Below are 24,471 nucleotides of genomic sequence, written 5' to 3' on the forward strand. Positions count from 1 at the left end.
TTACATGTGTGGGAACTACCGCAAACTCAAATCGCTATACATAGTGAGCAATACCTTCATAGAGCAGCCAGTGCGTGACTAGCGAGATGTACTGCCCGAGATTGTGGGCCGTGACGGGAAGGTCTCTTCCCCCTCGTCTCAGCTCCGTGCAGCTGTGTCCTGGCAGGATGAAGTCTAGACCCAACTCCTCGATCGGGCATCCGTCCAACTCCAAGGCATCCAACTGCAAAGACGAACATACGCTATTATTTTTACTTTTCATCACATTCGTTGAAATAACAAATGTTGAAGAAAACTTTCTCCAAACTTAAATATAATAAAAGGCTACCATGACTAACGTTTAAATTAGCTGCGGGTTGCTTTCGCATTGTAGATTTAATGTAGCAAACATCACACTATTACCTGCATCTGTCAAAAAAGTATTTCAGCACAATTTCAGATTCACTCAAACAGTTAATACCATCAATTATTGAATATGCAGACATTGCTATGATAAACCTTGAAGTTTAAATTTGTTCGTCAATTAATAGTATTGATTTATTAATCACTACATGCATTACATAACCATTTTGAATACAAAACATGGTCTGACTTGTACCAAACCAAAACATTTACATTATAATCCAAGTGTAGCTATGTTCCTGTAGCCTGTGAAAGGACAGAGCGTATCAATTATTACATAATAGGCAGTCAGATATACCGAACTGTCACCATTTGACATATTATTATGTATTTTCATGAAAATTAAAAAAAATCATGAATGTAAAAATTACTTCCAAGGCATCTATAAAAAACAGTATTTATTGCTGACAAGTTAAATGTCCTAAGTTAAAGATCAATTTAACTGAAAACATTCCAAAATTGCCATCAAGTGCTGTAATACTAAAATACCATAAGACAGCCTCTAGTAATAGTTTTAATTCAGATTATTTGAATGTGACAGTGATTTGTATGACAACTGATGTTAGACAGATAAGAATGGCACTCACCATTTCTCTTTTGCGATCAGGGGCAAGGGTGGTGTCTCTCCTGATGGCTTCAGCATGCAGAGCGACCCTCTGCAGTCTACAGAGAGACCTCCACAGCTCGGGAGCCACGTTACGAATGTCTCCCAGGCCTAGGCACGCCTCTTCACCCACCAGCCATCGGTAGAAAGTTAGCGAGAATGGCAAATCCAACTGGAAAGTTGATTAAAATACATAGTTATAATTTACAATTGTTGACAATGTTTGTTAATATCCACAATTCAATAATTATTGTAGTTGTTGGTTGAACTAATAAACTTGTTTTGTCATTTTAACAGAATTCAGCAACTGACTGATCATGATGGCATTGATAATAAGGGGTTTCAATTGTTTACTCACCATTCTAGAGTCCATAACAGCTTTGGCCATGAATTTCCCCAAGAACCTAAACTTGGCCTTAATCCTGGACAGCTGCGAGACCTTGGTGTTCCTGCCCAAAGCCTGCGGGAATAATCCACAAGCCAGGTTCACGTAGGACACTTCAGCAGGGCTGGGCGGTAAAACGACTTGCCCATCTTTGGCCTTGTCATCGGTGACAGCTTCCCGCCTTCCCCTGGGCGCTACCTCGCTGTTGAGATTCACATCAGAGGTGTCCAAGATCATCGGCATGTCGAAGGAATCGAAATTATCCGTATTGGCGTTTTGGACATTCCTGTTTCGTTCTTCTGTCAAGTTCAGGTTGTTGTAAACACTGGAGGCGAGATGGGCAGTAGGGTCGACGGGAGGAGGGCTGTCGGCGGGATCGTCGATGACGACAGGCTGATTGCTCTTCACTACATCCACTCCGAAGCTGGAAGGCTTCTGCTTAAAGTTCTCACTGCCGTGCCACAGGTCCAAGTCAGCCCTCTGGAGCTCCAGGGACACCAGAGCGTAGAACTCCAAGGTGGGTCCTAGACCGGTTCCTACTTCATTTTCGTATTTCACCTATATAAAAAAAAATACACAGATTAATAAGACTTCTGTCTGCCAAACTTTTTCCCTGACGGTAGCTCACACTGGGTGAAGGGAATTTATTTTGTGGCACACCACTTTGAGAAAGAATTCTGTCAAAATGCGGCTCATAATTATATAAACAAACATAACTCATCTACAATCTGTAATCGATCTAATTTTTTTAAAATTCAATTTCATTTCCACGAGAGCTGAGAAACCTAATTAGCAGAGATATGACCATCCAAACGCCATGAGATTTAATGGGAATGGGAATTTAATATGCCTGGGAAGCAATTAAGCTGTGAGAGCTTAAGGGGCCTTTCATCCAATATTTTCGAATGCGATTTTACGCCAGATGGCGTGCAAAACGTATAATTGCGTTCACCGAGATTTTGTATATAAGCATCTCGCCGAATCCGTACACAGAATGCCCCTCTACCATAAGTTTAGCGAACCGATTGCAAAATTTGCCAGAGTCGATGTTCGACAGATTGCAAATGACACCCTGTGTCTGTTGATAATTGTCATAGGTACTTGTTTTCTTCCGTATTTCATTATGATTCTGTGAATTATTATATTGTCTAATGGTATTATCTATTTTACAATTGATCCTATAATTGGTGCTTCATTTTATTCAATCATGATTGCTTTCTTTATTACTAAACTTTGCTTTCGTGGATATAATCTACAATGCCGTAAATTTCGTGAAAGCGATAATGCTTTCGGATTTAAAAGTTTCGTTAGTAAATACATATCAGACGCAGATGAATGAAAATCTTATTAACCCGGCCGCCGCGTAAGTTTAAACATGACAGTAGCTCCGTCTGCAGTACGGTTTTTCTAAATGCTTTGCTTCGCTGTATTATGATAAATACGGCAATTAAAAATAGCTGGTATTACTGTTATCATGCCTAGATACATAAGGTTCGAAGTGCCACACTCTAAAATAGAATCGATTGTTGAATTTAGCTGTGTTTACTTGAATAAAAACGTCCATAGTCCAGTGAACTGAAAAATTTCGGAGCCATCTTTGATGACGTAAAAACGCGTCATCTTGATTGTGCGCCTATGAAATGAAATAAATCACTGACACTAATTTTATTTTAGTCATGTTAGAAACACTTAAAAATGACATTAAAAATATTGAAAATAATACCTTTTATTGTGTCGCATATTATTACAAGTTTTATGGGTCGCGTAAAGTTGAGTCCACATGGTTGAAATATTGTAATAATTTCTTTTGTTCTTTTTTGAGTGTAATTTGGATTTTTACTAGATTAAACTTTTCAGTTTTATTGAGCATTGTGTTATGTTAGTGATTGTCGTTTTATATTTTATAAAAAAAAACAATATTTATTTTGTAAGATCTGCGTAATTTAAAAAAAAAAACATTTTTTTGCGTGAGGTTTTAAAATTTTATAAACATTAAATTGCATGCAAAGATAATATGTAATATAGTTGAAAAGTCAATATTCCATGATTTATATTTTATATTATGTTGTGTACCCGTGTGTGTTTTTTTTTATACTTACGTTTATTTATACGTTTTATATATTCCTTCATAGTAATTCGTAATTTATTGGTAAAACTCGCAATCGTCCTAACTAAAATATAATAATATATTATATTCAACAATCACTAACATAACACAATGCTCAATAAAACTGAAAAGTTTAATCTAGTTTGTCATTCCGTGTGGACGAATCTTTACCACATATTTACGTCTTTCAATAATGAGCTCGATTTATGACTTCTTAAACAATTGGGGTGACACACGACCATGAGTAATAAAAATAAATGACATAATCCAGAACACAAGTTCAAGTACATATTTAGAAATATTTCGACGACACATTATTGTTTTCGGTTCGGTTTTTTGGTTGTCTTTTATTCCCGCAAACATGGTGTTGTAAAGATCGCGGTGAATATTCAACTTTACAAGGTAAATCACTCGGCGCACACTCAACGCGAATGAAAATATTTTGTATACCTAGTGCGCAGGCGCTCTAAAATACCGCGTAGATTTGAACTGATGCAATCGTACCGGCGAATCTCAATAGATCGAGAGGGTTCGAAAGATCGATGATTATGAAATTAAAACAACATATTTTTGATAAAGTTATATAGGTGGAAGTAGGCGGATGGATCGGGCTATTTTTTAATAAAATTCTCAATGCCGCATGAAAAATATTTATTGCGTTATCCACAGGTCGAGGTTTGCGTATCTGACTGCTATACGGTCGCCCATGTGTTACGTACTAGCCGTATCCTACTGGAATACGGTCGCCGGGAAAGGGTTAATATATATATATATTTTACTAACTCAATTCATATTATAATTGTGCTGGAAACGATTTATGCATAATACATGGTATACTATCACCATCAGCATTTACTTTTATTTGTTTAGATAGGTACCCACCTTCCGCGATAGTAATCATGTACTTACTTCTCAAGAGTATTATATTTGATTATGATGATGATATAATGATTATATTTATTCAATAACGTTTATTCGGCATTTGGATTATCCGGCCATAATGTAATATAAATCAATAAATATTAGAAATAATGAGTATATAAATGACGTAGCGATTTTAACATCTTTCATTTTCAATATTGGCATTGTATTACTACTAGAGGTATCTCGCGGCAAAATGCAAAAATTACGTCCTGTGTCGATTTTGTTTGACATTAAAGCGTCCATAGACATCAAACTTGTTAAAAGTGACCATAGAGAAAGATATTCTTCTGATTTTGGTAGAATGAATACTTGATCCAAATATGCGAGCATACCCGAACACTATGATTTGAGTGAAGCATAACGGAACACGAAGCGATGTCTGTATACAGTTTCGCAAGCACTTCCATAAACACTCGACTAGTTAGTAAATGGTTGTAAACAGAAACAGCGTAAGTTTGGAGGGTAATAAACGATTCAGTTTGGCTTATTCCATGGATAGGGTATAAGTTGTAGTTAACAGTTCTAAATTCGGCAAAAATTTTAATATTTTCCTTCTTTCACAGCACACCTGGAACTTCACGCGGCACACAGTTTGGTTAGTTAAGTTAGACTCTAACTTGTGACTATGCCTCACCTCAAGTAGTGCCTTGGAGTGCGCAAAGTCCTGTATGACCTGCTCGGCTTGCTTGAGGATGTGGTCGCGAGAGACAGTGCGCTTGCGCCGGTCGAGGCGTGGCGTGACGCGCTCCGCGGAGTCGCTGGCTGCATGGTTCAGCTCCGGGCTGGAGTCTAGCAGGCGCTGTAAGGCGCGATCTCGGTCGAACGAGATGGCGTAGAACAGCAGCTGACGAGTTTCAAATGGAAACAGGAACGGGCTGAAAATGGAAAGGTGGTGGGAATTCAGATACAATAGAATACATTCTTTATCAGTCAGGGGTGAAAGTTAAGACTCTAAAGGTTTACCTTTGACCAAATTGGTAGCTACAGAAAAGAAGTATTTTGTAAATTGGCATATTTAAACATGGCGGCACTGTTTATACTCTATTCCAGTGATGTGAACAATGATTTGAGTTACCCCGTTTCCACCCGTCGTGTATATGCAGCTGCGGATTGTGCACGGCCGCCTTTTATGACATTATAAACGTGTCTGAAAAAAAAGATTTCAGTGCCACAATTTCTTGTCCTGAGACGAAGCCGCACGGGACTGATGTAGAAACCATGCACCTTGGTGCCGTGGTGAAGTGGACAGGGTGCCTCAGCCCAGTAAATCTGCAAGATACTACTGTCAATCCAGTGTCTTCCGACGATGAGTAAAACAGTGTGTGTGTGGCCTGCGTCAGCCCATATTTACAGACCACCGGCATTTATCTCCTCCAAGCATTATGTAAAAAATGACAACGAATCTCTTTTCGTGTGTTGCATTGTTAACAAGCAAAATGAGGTAGTTTGAAGAATTATGCTTACCAGGCAGAAGCGACTTGCTGCAGCCACTGTGGAAGGTTTCCAGTCATTATCACCAGAGGGTCTTGCAGCTGTCTGCTGGCTTTTGCCGCCAACTGTAAGTATAATGAAAACATTACAATCAATATGCCAATCAGAGCAGTTAGATGCAGCATGCTTTCATTGATAAAATATGAATAATTCAGGAGCTGAGGATTGAAAGAATACAAATGCACCGGTGACCGAGATGAATAAATCGCCTTCGAAGTTAAACATACATTGGTATGATTTTTTTTCTAACCATGTCCGTTCCTATGCAGATCATATGGGATTCCAGAGTGGAGGTTTGCTTTTATAAGAAATAAATGTTAGCCAGTTGCTCAACCTATTATGTCTACACTCTGTCTCCAAACACACATTTAAAATCACTCAGACCCTGGATTCGAACCTGGGACCTACGACAATACAACACTGATGTGTTAGCCGCTCAGCCATCGTGGGCGTCAAATGAAAATAATATGTAACAACATTATATAGACAGCCGATATCCATGGAATGTAATCCAATGTTAGGGATAAAATGCTTATAACTTTCCATACAAAGCAGTTACATGCCTGCATCATTTTTCAAGGATAAAGATATACATATGTGATATTGCCCGGAACTTATTTGTCTTTAATTCTCAGCACCTCAATTAGTTCAATTATTAATAGAGCAGTGGGTTTCAAACTCATTTCACATTAACCATTGTACATAGATTTTTTTCCTGATGCTCTAAAAAAATAATTGGGGTGGTCCATTTCTGAGACGATGTGCAGTCAATGTTGTTCTGTATTGCTATTGTGCAGCTACCTTCACTGAAGTCAAAAGAGACAGAGGCCTCTATAAAATTCTCGCTCGTATATGTAGGCATCTCCATAAGCGTATCGAGCTATTCTGAATATTTTTGATATCGTTTTAAACGATACAACCTGTTGAGAAGAAATAAAATCTACATGCAAATTCTAGGATACTGAGTAACTTATAATCACGGACCTTGGAGTTGATGAAGTCGGTGTGAGGCAGAAGCGGTGCGGCCAATTGCGGACAGGCTCTATAGAGGCATGGCCAGTGACGCGAGAGGGCATGCAGAGAGCGGAGTAAAGCCAGAGCCGGCAAGGCGGCATCGCTGACTGTCACGGTCGCCGGAAGTCTCGCTCCCAACAGTCGACTCAGGGCGGACACGGGGAGTGGGACTATGCCCTCTGCAAATAACACAACAGAATCAATTATATATTATGTGAGACATTCATGGTTGATTGTTATTGTAATTGGCTTTTGAGCTATCAACATGTGTCGTGGCAGTTATAAACATCTGTCAATGCACCAATCTATAGTTACCAAATCGAACACATTTAAAAACATTCCAGTAATTCTTCCAAGTAAAACGAAAATGTCATAAGGGTCCCCTCCTGTTGTAAGTCAAATTATTTAGTTGTTAATATGGATGAAATATGAATAAATAAGACCCTCACCATTCCAGAGGTCATCAGTCTTCCTCCTGTTGTTGGACTTGGTGGAAGTCCCCTTGCCTTTTCTGCCAGGGGCGCCGTGCTGAGGCTGACCCGCCCCCGAGCTCTGACCCAGGGCGCCACAGGATACGGTAGCACCTTCGGGACCAACACCGCGGTAGTATATCGTATGCGTCTGGACCCATACGCCGGCGTTGCCTGTCAAACAATTTACGAATATTAAATAAATTTACATTTTTATTCACCTAATTCTAAAGAATACGGTAAATCGAAAATTATTGATCGGAGAAGACAAAAATAATGGGAAGTCGGTTGCCTTCTGAAACAAGGCTTAAATCTTGAGTGTGAAATGTGGGATAAACTTAAAATACATTTAAAAGAATATTATTTTCAACAGTAGTCTGTATCGTAATATGCTGGCAATCGGAGAGCGAAAGTCGAGCAGTGAACACGTCAATTTGTTTCGTGATGGCGACGGGGGTATTAATTCTTAAATCATGTAAAGATGACTAAAAAACGTTACCCATTTACTTAAAAAGAAAACATGTCAATGAATATATTATCATTGTTACTAATAGAACAATAAACAGAACATTAAATGGACGCATGTTGGATTTATATGACAAATTATATTTCGTTCGGCACGCGTCATTTGCACAATCCGCGCATCGCCTAACCACGATCTTTTTAGACCATGCCTCAACTGACGTATAGCCTTAACCCCTAAGGATGTCAAATATATTGTCTGCATACCCAATGGTGCCTCAGTGTCGGTGTCGGTCTCCGATTGGTCATTGGCCTGCGGGCTGAACTGCCGTACGGCCTGGTACACTGTCATGTTGTATGGCAGCACTGTCTCCCCTATCATGAACTGCAACTTGTGTTTTGATCTGAAAACAAATGGCTCGAGATTAATAAAGCAATTATGCAAAGTATTATAACATTATGTCATTAATATTAGAGGATTTAATCAGCCCTTAGAAGTATTTACTATACCGGAAGCGATTGCCAAATAAATTAGACTTTGGGTTTACAACGGAAGCTCCTTAAAGCTTAAATGCGACAAATTCATACATCTGGAATTAACTCTCACAGACACATCAGATAAAGATTCCTCTCAAAATAAAATTAAAATAAGTCTACAAACTGACATGTCACAAGACTGTATCAAATCCAAGTATTGGATTGGAGTACTGGACCATAAGAAAAATATGAGAGGAAATTGGATATCTTTAAAAGGAAAATATTTAGAAGGACAAGAGGACCAATCTGATGTGGTTGGACTGCATAGAAAGAACCCAGGGCAGCGGAGCACTTCCGGCAGACAAAGGGGAGTGGCCGAGACCCACATTGGATTGTTTCACTGATGATGTACGCACCTTCCTTGAGAGACGGCGACGGCAGCGGCGAGCGAATCGTCGATGTCTTCATCAGTGTTGTCGTCGTCCGAGTCGGGCGGGGGCTGGTGCGGGGCTCCGGGGGTGCCCTGGCTGCCTGCCACGCTTCCCGATGACTCGCGCTGTCGGGCGTAGCCTCGCACCACCAGATATCTGCAAAACAAAACAGATGTCATTATATTGCTTCAGACTTCACAGTTGGCTGTTATTGATTGCCATATTACTTGTAATCGTTTGCCTCCAACAGGCACTCATCGCCACTGGGGCGCGTGTTACTTGAAAGTTTATATACATTTGAAGATATAATACCTTTCTATGGCTTGGACAAGTGCCAGGGGGTCGATCTTGACGGTGCCTCCTTTCCACTGTTTCAGATTCGTACACGCCGGATGGCGCTGGAGATTACACTGCAAACAATAATATTCATATTTCACTTTCAAAATCTACAAATCAAAATGTAATATTCTTTCGGTCAATATAAGTATTCCATATATTATATCCAGAGAATGAAAGTTTGTGAATGTGGCCGATAATCGGTTATTGTATCCTCTGTGGGCCTCAAGCAGTACCTTGAGTTGGTGAGTGTTGAAGAACTTGAGAGCGCTGGTGGAAGGTCTGGCGGGGAGGTCGTGCACCCTCACAGGGAACTGCTCCAACTGGGAGACGCAAGCATTCATCTTGCTCACCAGAGCTGACAGACTCGAAGGGTTGAAGTTGAACATCGGTTCGACGGCGCTGAAAAATAACAAAAAAATCCATGACAATGTTATAGATGTTATGTTAAATTAACTAATTATGAAGTCGTTGCATAGTCGACAGTAAGTTATGCTGTAAGATTACTTACTCTATGTCAAGGGGCATATCGGCGAAGACATTAAGGAAGGATCTCAGTCGAGAATCTCTAGCCAGCAATTCTTCAGGTTCTTCTTCACCGGCTGTGGTCAGGAATGTCAGAAGGGCACTCACTAGGCCTGAATGATTCACCTGTAATGAAAAAATTGCATTATATTAAGAGACATTACCACAAACTAAATGGTGTTTGCATTCAGATGGTGGTGTGTTAAGTATAATTCATGCTCCACCATGCCGTTTCCGAGCGTCGGCTGAGGCCCACACCTTGGTACCGAAATGTCGATGGACATTTCTGCTTCTCTCTGTCTCTCGTAATTTCTCTATTGTATTATGAGTGTCTCAAGAGAGTCAACCTGGCATGCCTTTTTTTCAAGCCAACCGGATTCCGGCGTCTTGAAAGGCCATTAAATACCATGTACACAGTGTAAACGGCGAAGCTACAAAATACTGAAATCCTGCATATCATTGGAGGCACTCCAAATTCAGAATGGGTCATTGATACAAGCCTGGCATTCAATATATTATTATAATATCAAATTTTGAGTGCGCTGCTCACTTGTATCTCTGCATAGTCAGACATAGCATTAAGGGGCGGCTGAAGAGCTCCTATTCAAATATAATTTAGTATGAAATCGATTAATTTAAATAGATCTTTTGGCAAAAATCACTAATCATGGAGATTTTATTTAAAAAAAAAACATTATTATTAGTATTATTACTATTGTCGACCTTCTACATTATTATTATTGTGGACAATCTTACATTATTATTTGATAAACACCACCTGCACTGTCCACTGATCAGAAAACAGGGCTGTCAAAATAATATAATATTTGTAAAATGTTAATTTCATCATAGTTTTTAATCAAACCTGTGCAAGTACATACTGATAACTTGGGTGGATATCGTGGCAAACATACTATTGATATATCTACGGGTATATTATTATTATAACCCAATTCAAATTGAACATAGGTTGATACTCAAATACTATTATAGTATCTTTATGATTTCGAGAAAATAATACGATGGAATATATTATATAATCCATTTTGGTTGCCAGTTTTTACTGCGATGAATCACTGTGTTCCTTACTGTCTTTTTTTATTCGTAGGTTTGTTTACTATGTACACCGAGAAATTTCCATTAATAATATCGGAAATGAGTTGGAATATAATGCAACCAAAACTGGAAAAATTCTATTATGGGTGTTTACTTTTTGAATTAGTTGACCCCAGAAAAACAGGTACATGCCACTACGTGAACCACAGTGGATATTATGCCGGGTCCAAATTGGCAACATGTTGCCGGCAACCTCGTTAAATTTTACGATAAGTATGATAATTATCGTAAAAATTTTTAAGCCATTATGATAATTATCGTAAAATTTATCGAGGTTGTCGCGCGACATTGTTTTGCGCCAGTGTGGACCCGGCATTAGATGCACAAAACTTAAATAAAATATATTATAAATTAAATTTAAAAAGTACAGTATAATTAATTGCGTCGGCAGCCCTGTCAGACACTTTTTCTAGTGACAGTAATTTTTTATATGCCTGCCAGTCCCATGGATTAATAAAAAAATAATGTGTCTAGTGACTGTATGTTAATAATTATTTTTAGGCACTCTTAATATAATATATAATTTCGCCCATTGGCTTTACCTACCACTTGTTTCACTAGTATAAAAGTGAAGTTGCGCAGGCAATAAAAAGTCACTTTCTTTTTATAGGCAGACAGTAAATTCTACGTTTTATAAATATGCATTAGAATTAAACAATACCTATTATTTTTAATATGTAGGTCCTAAACATTACAAATAAGCACTATTCATTAGTAATGTTTTTTGGATAGCACATGAAATAAAAATGTAGGTTGATATGTATGTCAACATCCTTCGTATGTTTAGTTGTCGGACAATTTCAGGTTAAAAAGTTATTAATATATTATTAAGTTTATATCGTGGCCAACACATAATCAAAAAAGTTATCATATCCATCATATCAGTTGCAATACTTCCCACCAAAGAACTGATAAACATATTGAATTTAGTAACATTAAATGTTATTAGTAAATTTATTAGAAAATAAATTTTATTAGAAAGTACTATTTTTTGGTCACCCCATAGCTTCACTTCACAAGCTTCACTTGTAGGGAGTTTATTGAGACAAACATTGGCGGCAACCTTTTTATATTAACTAGTAGACCAGTTATTATGGACCACATGTAAAAAAATCATATTTTCAATTCTCAAGGCCGATTCTGTAGAGCGTCCTTTTAAGGATTCATTCATTTTATTATGTATGACACAATATAGAGTTTACTCTGCAACAGAAGAGTGATGACACTGATAATTTAAAAAAATGCAGTGCACTAGTGTAGGGATCACGGCAGACACCGCCGACTAGACCATTAAAGTCGATAAAACATAATATACATACCTCGAAGGGTGATATATCACTGTCGACGAGCACGTCTCGTAGTTGGGAGAGGGCTGCAGCCGTGGTGGCTGTATCGGAAGTGGAGCGCAGGCGCTGCACGGCAGATGTCAGGCGAGACAGCACGCCGCTGGCAGGGTGCGTCCCGCCAGCGCCACCTCGGCCCCCTCCGCAGTGCTCCTGGCTCAAGGCCGCAGCCTGAGTGCGCACCCACTGACGCGCCTTCTCTCTGTCAAAGCAACCATGTCACATTGTATTTAAAAATATTTTTTTTACACGTTTTACACAATTTTAAAAGCATTTACTCTTTGCTAACAAACCTAAGATTAATAATCTTTTGACGTTCTACCCAACTTCACTGAAATGTCGTCTTTGTAAAGTTGGGCAGTATTTACATAAAAATAACATAAATAAAGCTTCCGTTAGCCACAGATAACATTGTTTTACCCATATGATTTTGTCATAGTACTGAAGCATGGACATTCTGCTCCACCGATTGTCGGAAACTAATAGTATTTGGTTGAATTCTTCGCTTATCTTTGAAAATGGAATATGACAACGTTGGTTTAATCACGAGTGACATTGCATTTATGATGGGCTGGACAAGTTTATAAATATTCAGATACTCCGTTGGGCAGGGTATATAGAGCGAATGGAGGATGAATGCATCCGGCTTGTAAGGCACTGGCTTCTTATTCGGGGCCTCTGGGTTTCATTCCCGGTGAGGTCACAATACAATTATATGAATTTCTTAAAAGCCTGGGTGTTAATGTGATTGTTTCACTCCTATTACTACAATAATGTTTCACTACACTATTGTCATTGGAATGCATTTAATGGTAAAAAAATAATTTATCTATTCTTTTATAAATATGTGTAAGTTATCGAAGCGCCTTACAAAGAGATACCGAGAAACCACAACTCTGGCAGCCGGACAGAGTGGAACTCAGAGTTCCAGTGAGAGGTGGCCAGGATCCAACATGGCCTATAATGCCGCTGATTATGATATTGAAATTTATATTAGGCAATAAATTAGGAAACCTGTTTTGTGCAGCGATGTTGGCATTAGACTGCATGGAATCTCTGGTCATGGCGGAGAGGCCGGGGGGTGCACCGTGCTGACGAGCCCACCTGGCGGGGTTCAGAGAAGCCAGGAATGAGGTCGTCTTTGAGGTGGCTCCGCCCAGCCGAGATCGGAATGAAGATCCTGCAAATAAACCATTTGATTATTTTGTTTAGTGAAAGGGCAGGAAAAAGTACAATGGCGACCTCAAAAATTAGGTCAATATTTGATAAAATTTTCTTTCTTTATTTATTTTTACTTCACCTATCGTGGAGGAGCGATTCAAATATAAAGAAAACGGTGTTAATGTGTTTATTGTCAAAGGTCACTCACTATCAGCGACAGTGCTTAGATCTTGCCTGTTGTATTCAATTGTCTCGCTCAGTGGCACTTGTTTTCTGCCCCAACTGTCGAATCTTACTTATAATGCAGTACATTTATAAAATGTTCAAAACTAAATAACCGATTCGGTACTTGCTAATTAGTTCCCGATCCCTTTGGGTCAGTCAAATAATTTATGATTACTTTGTTCTTCGAGAAGTCTATCTTTAAATGTACCAACTTGCATCTTTCATTAGCCATTTCCTATATTGGAGGTTTTTTAGTCAATGTATCTCCATAATAAAAAATTAATATATGGTTGCCACACGAGTTAAAAATGAAACCTCATAAGGCGATATAAGGAAAGTGGAATATAATTAATACAATAACTGAATAAGCCACTCCCTTCACAATAACAAAGTGTAATGTACCGTTATCTCCCCAATGTTAGACGCCACATCGCTCAATGAATTTGCACAATGTGCCTTAGTTTCACTTCATAAATCTCTTCAAAAATTTTCAATGAATTCTCACCGTGCGGATGATGATGATGCTGCGTCGGCAGATCCTGGGGTTCCTCCTGTCTGCGGTGGCGGGCTCCCGCACCTGCACTTGCCCCCGACGCCGTCCCGCTGCTTGCCCTTTCGCCGGAGCGTTTGGGGGCACGCTTGCGTTTTAGCACATCGGTCAAACGCATCGACACCGGACTTTGAGATCTAAAAATTGCACACAAAATAAGAATTTTATGGTAGCTTCTAACACTAACCCAGAATTACACACCAGTCAAACATGATAACTTAATAAAGTTGCATACTTTCAATACACCCTAACTACCGTAGTCCGAGTCTTTTGACCCCCTTATAACTTTTGGGCTATTGAAGAGGAGCATACTGGATTGTTGGATGTCTTTCATTTCTGAAACATGGCCCACCCAATGAATCACCCCAACGTGTGAGAGGAGAGGGGGATCACTGTACAATGTTTGTACCGATCTAGCCACGTATTATCTTCATCGCAATCAATATATCACAGGTTCAAATCTCGCCAGCTGATAATATTGATATATTTTTTTACTTGGATCCAAGGCATGGTGCTTCAAAGCAATAACCTGATATCCAATCCTCGTAATGAAACTAAGTTAACTTCAAACTGTGGACCTTCCTGTGCTGTATGACGACTAGTCCTATGTGAGGGCGTGAATGCAAATAGTAATATCTTGTTAGTTTACCTGAGTTCATGTGGCATGGTGGGCAATGGTATTTCGACTCCTGGCTGCGTTGGATCCAAGAGAGCTGGACTTCCATTGGGTCCAATTGTAAGACTCGTTTCTATTGAGACAGCTGAAAAACAAAACATAATCAGTAATAAAATCATATAGTCTGACTGTAATAAATTACATTGATGGCATTTCTGCGTTTTTGTTTTCTAATAGGTATGTTTCTGAGGGTTTCCGAATTGTGTATGTTATATGCTTTTGTTTTAATTGTCAAATCTTTCTACAAGTACATACATAGATACCAGTCATGGGAAACGAGTCACTTAAATTTGCAAGATAAGTCTCGTTCAAACTGATTAGGTCATTCAAGTCACGAACACAAGTCTCATTAACCGCTTGGACTTGCTTCTGTCTTCAGAGCGTTCACTATGTACCGTCCGACTCGCTCCAGCTTTCACAGCATTCACAAAACATTGGGGCTGGTTGGAAACTTAGTTTTCAGTCATGACATCTGAATCAGTCATTACTCATGCGCATAAAGGCGCACAGGCAGCCTCTGACTCACAAGCATTAAGTGAGTCATGCATAAACGGCGCATGTCTAATGGGTACTTTTGTCTGACGCCAATCACATGGGAATTCATGTTGATTAAATGATTATTTTAAAGAATTGAATGCAGTATTACCTGATCCAGATCCAATAAGCGCCGCTCCATGGGAAGTTCCCGGAGCTAGGTTTATGCTGATGACAGAGGGAGCCACCACACTAGCCACGGGCCCTGCCCCCTTCACCACACCCGTCGATATTGAAGCCTGCAAAAAAGATAACAGATATTCATAACAATCAATATTATTTCCTGTTTTCTATTTGTACCTACTTGTTAAATAATACAGATTCAAATGGCTAACCAGCAATGCTCGTAAGAGATACCTTCTCACATTACTTATTCTCTGTGTGGAATAGAAACGGTGACTAAATGAAAGACAATTGTGCAGCCAAAGTTGCTCACTTGACGACTCATACTAATCATCAACCTTAAACAGCAATTACATGCAACGATTCAGGTATCAATTCGATGCAATTGGGTTTTCTATACAAGGCTAATATTTTTTTATGTCACCGCTGTCTTCCATACATCTTCAGCTTGTAATAATTTCGATATCATTGAGATTAGATCGATGTCACTGCCTGTAATTTATATATGCGACAAATAAACATCAATTTGCATAGTTTCTAGCAATAAACATTTTTCTTTACAAGTTAAAGTAAACATTAAATTTAAAATAATCATTCGGCATCAAGTCTTGCCACTGCTAGGTAAGGCAACTATAGAGAGACCGCCAGACAGATTGTGAAATTACTCATCTCCTAGATTCTAAATTAATTTAGTTTTACCTTGGTCTTCAGCCCCGGAGTGGAAGGCGTGAGGGTGTGTACGGCGAGTCCGGATGTCAGGTCTCTCTTGACCGAGGCAACTCCGGACGCGGTCGGGTTGGGGCACACCACTCTCATGGAAGACTTGGGGGGACTCACGCACAGCGGGACTGATGGGTCTGCCAACTGCCCGATCTGAAAAATATTAAAAATACTGTATAATGCTCGAGTGAAATTCAAATAAGAGTTAAGATAGCAATTGTGCAATTTTCAAAATGAGATGCCTCCTTAGCAATAGAGGCTCAAACCTATTCTATAACCAACATGGCTGTGATGTCTTATCGTCGTATTTAGTGTAAAGGACGGAAGCGGGGGTCGGGCCATAGATATATTTTCTGTAGTTTTATATCTCTATAAACTTTTATATACTATATTTATAAAAAAAAATGCATTGTTTTTAAAATAATGGTTTTGTGAAAACTGATGGCCGGCCGACAAGATGTATATGTTCACAATTATGACATGTCAATTCATTTCTGTGTCATAGAGGTATGAACGCTGCTACACAAGGTAATGTGGAGTTGAGATCTACGATATGTATTGGTTTAGATACATCCTTAAAAATTCTTTGGACTGACTAATGAGGACCAACAAATTCTGCATAGCATCAAAACTAAAAATCTACAGTGCTTTGATGGCATCAGGACAAACACGCAGGATTCCACAATTCACTATACAAGGAAAGATTAACATAGTAGAGGAAGACACCACATTTTGTGGTTTGACAACATACCTGGTGCATGACACCTTCCCTGCGGAAGTGCGTTCCGAAGACATCGGGCAGCTGCTCCATGAGGATCTCAGCCATCTGAAGAGAGCCAACCACAATGCGGAGATCATTGGAAGCCATCATGCCGGCTATGTGAGACGATACCACCTGCAATACGTTGGAACGTTTTTGGTTAAATATAACAAATAAAATTGTAAAAAAGTTACCATGTTGTCGCCCACAAGATTTTTCAATCAACGATAGAGCTCACAGAGGTATTGCTGAATCCTTATAAGCTGTCTCAAATTAAATACAGTAAAACTTCTTTCTTCTTCTTCGGCCATATCCGCCCCTTAGTTGGAGCATATGGACACAGCGAGGCGCCTCCAAGAATCCCTGTCGCTCGCCAGTCTTCTTGCATTGTTCCAGGTCAAACCAGCATCCTGTAGCTCCGCCATATACACTATAGATAGTATTTAGCGGCCTTCCTTATTATCAAGGTGCCAAACTCCTTTGATGGAGAAATCGACGTGCCCTAGAAAAACCATGATAAGTCTGAAAATAGCGTTTTAAGTTTTATTAGCTTTTTATAATATCATATTTTTTGTGCATGTCCTGTAAAAATTTCAGGTCTCTAGCATAAAAATTGACAAAGTTAGATTTTCGACAATGGTGCTCTATATCTACATATCGCATCGACCAAATTTGTGTTCACATAAATATCCGAGGAGTATAGTCATATATCAATAAAAAAAGTGTACTGCGTTTTATTTTACGAGTAAGAAGGTTGTTATACTTGCAATAACAGTCTTTAACGGAGATCCTAATATACGGCATGGTTTATATTGACGTATCACATTAGTTTTGAAAAATATATTGGTTTATCTTCGGAAAATATTGGAATTTGCAGTAGGTAAATGCAGTTTTAGTTAAAAAGCTACTCACTAGTCACTAGTACTAGTGTTTTATTATCAAAATATTATATTATTGAATATAAAACAAACAAAATAGAAAAGAATTATTTTGTACTAATATAGGTAGGTACTTTTACTATACTAGGACACAGTAATAATGTTTAAATATTGATTATTCATTATATTGATTCATCAGCCAATTTTAATCCACCGCAAAATAAAGACCTCCACAAGCTTTCTTCGACTATTTTCGGTTAATTACTCTTCTACTTAGATACCCAAAAAACAATGTTGTAGGTAATGTTTAAGTTTGAAATTGTTATATTATTTGATATTAAACAAATATCCAATAGAAAACGATATGGATATATCATTATAATAATTCACTGTTTCAATTATTTAGATGAGTAAAAAAAGTATGTAATTATAAATAAACTTAATTTAAATAAATACCCAGCAGAAAACGACATAAGTATTTTAATTAAATATTATTACCTATCACTAGAAAACAAATTGTTTTGCAATTAAAAATGTACCCACCTAAAATATCCGATCATGTCCGATCATAATGAGGCCCCCCACAGATTGGAGAACAGGTTTTGTTTTTACGAGAAATGGATGTCAGCCACTTGCTCAACCTATTAGGTACGTACTCTGACTCCGACCACAAATTGAAAAACAATTTGTATCTATTTTTCAGACCCATGATTCAAACTCGGAACCCACGATGTTATAGGCCGATGCTTATACCTATAATATTATGTTTTAACTTCAAAAAAATATTTTATTTTCGGTACAGTATGACACATTTTGATTAAATTAGTCTTGTACATCGATAATAACAACTAGGCAGTATTTTCATGTTTAAATTACAAAATATTTTATTATTTAAAAGGAAGGACTTATCTAGCTAGCAAATACAAGAGAGTTTATTTTATTATTCTCTTAGTAAAATTCTTACTAATTACGGAATAATATTTATGACTTAAGAAAGTGAAAAAAATCATTTTTATTACTCTTTCAAATGGTGAGAATTTCCGAAAAGCTTACTAATTGATTTGTACACATTGGGACCAACTTAAGCTCATTGTAAAACTTAAATACGTCCGACGTGTTAATTTTATGTTTGCAATAATATAAAAGGGTATATATTATTATTACTTTGTACATTGAATGTTTCTCGAAAACGAGCTCTGTGGATTATAAATTATTATTACATGTCGGTCACCTAAAAGAAAAGATTAGCCGGGTTTTTTGAAAACTTATTATATCTATTATTTTCAATAGAATTTTACCGAAAAACGTGTATAATAGTCAGTTTATGAATCATTTATTGTTGTCTAGAATCTAGGTAAATAATATGTATGAGATGGGATTAACATATTGTGGTATCCCCGGTAGGTATAATATCAAACAAAATATCAATTGGTTTTGAAAAATCTAGTACCTACTCTCATATATACTAACCTAGTATTAATTTATTGAATATGATTGTTTTAAAATATGAAAACTAGCATAAATAGTAATTACTATTTTTTATCTAAGTTAAATCGGTCGGAGTTATATAGATCGATCAAAATAGTAAGTTAAATAAAGTGCTATGAATGATAATTGATATTAAACTATGTTTTTTTGAGAAAGTATTTAATAAAACTCTACGTAATTGATTAGATTAGATAACAATATAATGTATCATTTAAAGAAAATACTAGTTAAAAGCCAACCGTTTAGAAAAATGCAGATTCGTACCACGATTATTTAAATTTTAAACTAAATATTACAATGTTGGGGAGGTACATATTTATTTTATCTTTCCAAATAAATTATTGCAATCATGACACCTCGTATTAATTAACATAACTGAGTTCAATTAAGACGTACTTATACTGATGTTTCATGATTTATGTTGACAATTAAATATAATTCAACTATGTTTACTAATCGATAATTAAACTCATATCGACAATAAACATTAGAAAAACAAAACGAAAGTTAATATGATCACTGTATCAGTATTTATAAGCTTTTAATTACAATTTTACAAGATCAATTACAGAAAGATATTATGTTGCAAAAATTGAATTGAAAAAAGTGAATAATTTTTGAAACTAATAAACCTACTTAAATATATTTTTTCCAACATTTCGATGCTTTGGTAGGTACATTTGTGCCAAATTGTTATGTATAATATTATATTCCACTAGTTATTTAATATTTTTGTATTTTTGTATTGAACAATAATAATTATGTGTGTTCTAAAGTGATAATTACTAATTTAATTCACTCGGTATATCCTTTATGTAAACCATTAACGAACTTATAATGATTTATTTAATGAAATATATTATCTCTCTGGTTTCGATAATTGTACTGAATATTAATTAAATTAAAATTGTTCTAGTGATATACATGGCCATTAACATTACATTGTTTTTTTCTATCTATTCTATATTTTTAATGAAAAATTTGTTACGAAGTAGGTATAAAAAATAGATATTTTATTGATGGTGTAGTAAGTAGTGTTATGTACTAATTTCCTCATAACTTCTTTATTATTCCATTATAAACATTTTTCCTGAATGTTTATTATTTCGTAATGTACATATTCTGATTATTTATAAAAATATCAATAATAATTTGCAAAAAAACATAAAAAGTCATACTTAAATACATTTAAATTATAAAAACTCCGTATAAAAATATATATATATCAATATGTCCCTATATCCCTTGTTAAGATTTTATAGACACGCTGTACTATTTCGAGTTAAATATTGCGCAATGTCAATTTTTCCGTAAAAGAGCGTTATAACTATAGTTGTAATTAATAAAATCGTATGGAGTAAGAAAAATGCGACGTAAAATAAGGTTTCTATCTCAGAATATGAATGTGTTATGCGGAGTCAGTAATCTATTTCGTCCGCGCAAAAGCATGTTGAATCGAGTCAAAATATAAAGTGCGTAATATTATTCCAAATAAAAACGATTTTTGGACATTATCTCAGCTGTTAATTAATGAATCACCATTAAATTTTGATAGGAATATAGACCATAAAATGGTCTATCTGATTTATTTAAATAAGATAAGAAAAAATTTACTCATTTTATATGATGAATTTAATAGCGTAAATATTTTAGTTTTTTCGCTCTCCTGAACATTTATGATTTTAGACTTATCATGGTTTTTCCTGGGGCCGTCGAAATATTACAAGGTGACTGCTTCCGTGTCTGACATTCCATTGATATTAAAGCGACTTTTTAACAGTGAAATGAAACAAGTGCATACCTGATACTTTAGCACCCAAGTGAGCATGTCGGGGTCTGCGTGGTACACCATCCTCAGCAGGGCCTTGAGGCACTGGCAGCGGACAGCAGGGCCTGCAGAGCTGGAGTACACCTCCAGCAGCACCGCAGAGAGAGCCAGCACTCGCTTGCCACACGAGCCGCGCAGGCATGCCGAGCGGGCGTCGCTCCCCCACCTTCCTCCCCCAGTGATGCCGCCTGAAAATCACAGCGCTCTTTAATACTCCACATTTTGCACAAACTGTATGTTCATCATTATTGATGAACATTTTTATGCAAACATTTAAAGTGTTCTGATCCAAATGTCTATATTTTTTTTGTATTCTGCTGCAGATGGAAAACATTGTTCACATATAGATGGTCTTCATCTGGAGTAGGCATAAAGCTTGTTACAAATCGAGGGCTTAGTGTCAAACAACACTATCTACAAAAGTGCAACTTTACAGGAGAGCCAAAAATCGTTATTTTAGATTCTTGTAACTCAACAAGGGAAATGTTTATTTAAACCCCAATGTTAATATTTTATAATTTACTAGCTGAAGTACCCGGCTTCGCACGGGGTCGCTTCGTGGTTATATTTATCTTAGATATTTGAAAAATAATAAGAGGTAATTATTTCTTTAATATTAAAATATCTGTGTAATACAATATGGCAATATGAAAATAATTATAATAGGAGTAAAGGTCAAACATAAGAACACTAAATTAATATCGAATCCAAAATATGAAAACGTTATTAATGTTATAAATATGTAGTAAAAAAAAAAATCAAAATTGGATAGAACAAACAAACAACAAACTTTGTATGTTATATAATAATAATTTAGAAACCGCACACAACTGACAAAAGTTTCATCGCAATCGGATGAATGGTATAGGAACGCATACGAATAGTATAAGAAGATGATTTTATAATTCAGAAACCTTCGTGGGCATGCGCATGACAACTCACCAAAGTTTCATTGCAATCGGATTAATGGTATAGGAACGCATACGAATAGAAGAAGAAGAAGATGGTTGTACTAATTCAAAAACCTTCGCGGGCTTGCGCACAACAACTGGTCAAAATTTCATCACAATCGGATGAATGGCATAAGAACGCATACAAATAGAAGAAGAAAAAGATGATTGTAGTAATTCAGAAACCTTTGCGGGCAAGGGCACAACAACTCACCAAAGTTTCATTGCAATCGGATGAATGGTATAGGAACGCATACGAATAGAAGAAGAAGAAGATGGTTGTACTAATTCAGAACTCTTCGCGGGCGTGCTCACAACAACTGGTCAAAATTTCATCGCAATCGGATGAATGGTATAAGAACGCATACAAATAGAAGAAGATAGAATAGAAGAAAAAGAAAATAGTTGTAACAATTCAGAGACCTTTGCGGCGTGAGCACAACAGTTGATCAAAATTTCATTGCAGTCGGATGAATGGTATAGGAACGCATACGAATAGAAGATAGAATAGAAGAAGAAGATGGTTGTACCAATTCAGAAACCTTCGTGGGTGTTGGCACAATTACTGACGAAAAATTTGTTGCAATCGGATGAATGGAATAGAAACGCATACGAATAGAAGAATATAGAATAGAAGAAGAAGAAGAAGAAGAAGAAGAAGATAGTTGTACTAATTCAAAAACCATTGCGGGTGTTACCACAACAACTGACGAAGGTTTCATCGCAATCGGATAAATGGTATAGGGACCATACGAATAAAAGAAGATAGAATGAAGAAGAAGAAGAAGAAGAAGATGGTTGTACTAATTCAGAAACCTTCGCGGGTGTAGGCACAATTACTAACGAAAATTTTATTGCAATCGGATGAATAGAATAGGAACGCATACGAATAGAAGAATATAGAATAGAAGAAGAAGAAGATGGTTGTACTAATTAAAAAACCATTGCGGGTGTTACCACAATAACTGATGAAGGTTTCATTGCAATCGGATGAATGGTATAGGGACCATACGAATAAAAGAAGATAGAATGAAGAAGAAGAAGAAGAAGAAGATAGTTGTACTAATTCAGAAACCTTTGCGGGTGTTGGCACAATTACTGACGAAAATTTTATTGCAATCGGATGAATGGAATAGGAACGCATACGAATAGAAGAATATAGAATAGAAGAAGAAGAAGAAGAAGAAGATGGTTGTACTAATTCAAAAACCATTGCGGGTGTTACCACAACAACTGATGAAGGTTTCATCGCAATCGGATAGCTGGTATAGGGACCATACGAATAAAAGAAGATAGAATGAAGAAGAAGAAGAAGATGATGATTTTTCTAATTTAGAAACCTTTATGGGTGTGCATACAACCACTTACCAAAATTTCATTGCAATCGGATGAATGGTATAGGAACCATACGAATAAAAGAAAATATAATGAAGAAGAAGAAGATGATGATTTTTCTAATTCAGAAACCTTTATGGGTATGCATACAACCACTTACCAAAATTTCATTGCAATCGGATGAATGGTATAGGAACGCATACGGGACAGACACACAGACAGACAGACATACAGACAGACAGACATTCATTTTTATATATTAGTATAGCCTATACTCTTCCCGCAAGTGCAAGCAATAAGTTAACAAAGTTTTATCGCTATCGGATGAACGGTATGGCTGCGCATTAAATACGAACAAACAAACACACAAATATTAATTTTTATATATTAGAAGATTGTGTATTGTACATTTATCTTGCTTATGATAATGTTAAAATTTATAGGGATAGTTTTAAAAAAATATGAAAACAAGGGTAACTTATGTAGTTAGCGTTAAACTTTACTGACGATTTAATAAGAAATTAAAAAAGATTGACATAACGTTGTTTGACTATCATGTAGCCGTAAATGTATAATAACGTTATCTCAAAAAAAAAAAAAAAAACACTTTTTTGTAGATAACGTTGTCTGACTTTAAGCACTCGAAATGCTGCAATGACTTTAATCACATTCATATAAATAAAAGCTCCATCGGTCCATCTGCTCCATCCAATCCAAACCTCTTCAAAGTTCTGCAAATGAATTTTGCCAGGCAATAATTCTCACCTTGAGCATCGGCCGGCTGAGGAGTGGGAGGTGGTCCAAGTCTCCTCTGCACGGGCCGGGTGGTTCCTGTATCCTCATTGATCTGCTTCATGGAAAGGAAGTCCACGATGTAAGTCCTGCCAAGTGCTGACAGGGACACCTCATCTTCCGAACTCTGATGTGCCGCCTCTATCGTACGAGAGTCCAACGCTGTGTATGTGTGCCATACGCCTGCATGCAGACAAATCAGATTAATTTTACATTATAATACTTGATGGTAATTCCTCGTGGTTATTATTAGTGGTGTGAATTGGTACCCACAGAAAAATTGATATTCTGACTGCTGGCGGCGTATGGCTGGATGTTTTGTTATTGGTAAAATTGACATATTATTGGCCTCCACCAAAAATTT

The 24,471-nt window shown here is 37.0% G+C and overlaps 1 protein-coding gene across 2 annotated transcripts in view; it reads right to left on the reverse strand.

The window, feature by feature from the left end:
• ctrip (E3 ubiquitin-protein ligase ctrip) overlaps window positions 1-24,471 on the reverse strand; it is a 94,962-nt gene that overhangs the window by 2,022 nt on the left and 68,469 nt on the right. For both annotated transcript variants that reach the window (XM_085951403.1, XM_085951402.1), the window contains exons 17-37: window positions 24,081-24,290; window positions 21,004-21,218; window positions 16,828-16,971; window positions 16,056-16,229; window positions 15,346-15,472; window positions 14,673-14,784; window positions 13,979-14,160; window positions 13,102-13,267; window positions 12,064-12,289; window positions 9,615-9,754; window positions 9,340-9,505; window positions 9,080-9,177; window positions 8,753-8,923; window positions 8,127-8,263; window positions 7,377-7,571; window positions 6,898-7,106; window positions 5,887-5,978; window positions 5,057-5,297; window positions 1,365-1,949; window positions 990-1,178; window positions 55-223 (exon numbers count right to left, since the gene is read on the reverse strand). In XM_085951403.1, coding sequence (XP_085807529.1) covers window positions 55-223; window positions 990-1,178; window positions 1,365-1,949; window positions 5,057-5,297; window positions 5,887-5,978; window positions 6,898-7,106; window positions 7,377-7,571; window positions 8,127-8,263; window positions 8,753-8,923; window positions 9,080-9,177; window positions 9,340-9,505; window positions 9,615-9,754; window positions 12,064-12,289; window positions 13,102-13,267; window positions 13,979-14,160; window positions 14,673-14,784; window positions 15,346-15,472; window positions 16,056-16,229; window positions 16,828-16,971; window positions 21,004-21,218; window positions 24,081-24,290 — 3,948 coding nt within the window. The remainder of the gene's footprint in view (window positions 1-54; window positions 224-989; window positions 1,179-1,364; window positions 1,950-5,056; window positions 5,298-5,886; window positions 5,979-6,897; window positions 7,107-7,376; window positions 7,572-8,126; window positions 8,264-8,752; window positions 8,924-9,079; window positions 9,178-9,339; window positions 9,506-9,614; window positions 9,755-12,063; window positions 12,290-13,101; window positions 13,268-13,978; window positions 14,161-14,672; window positions 14,785-15,345; window positions 15,473-16,055; window positions 16,230-16,827; window positions 16,972-21,003; window positions 21,219-24,080; window positions 24,291-24,471) is intronic.

This window comes from Rhyacophila brunnea, unplaced genomic scaffold, assembly GCF_057557595.1.
Source record: "Rhyacophila brunnea isolate RB1 unplaced genomic scaffold, BYU_Rbru_1.0 scaffold_24, whole genome shotgun sequence".
NCBI lineage: Eukaryota > Metazoa > Arthropoda > Insecta > Trichoptera > Rhyacophilidae > Rhyacophila > Rhyacophila brunnea.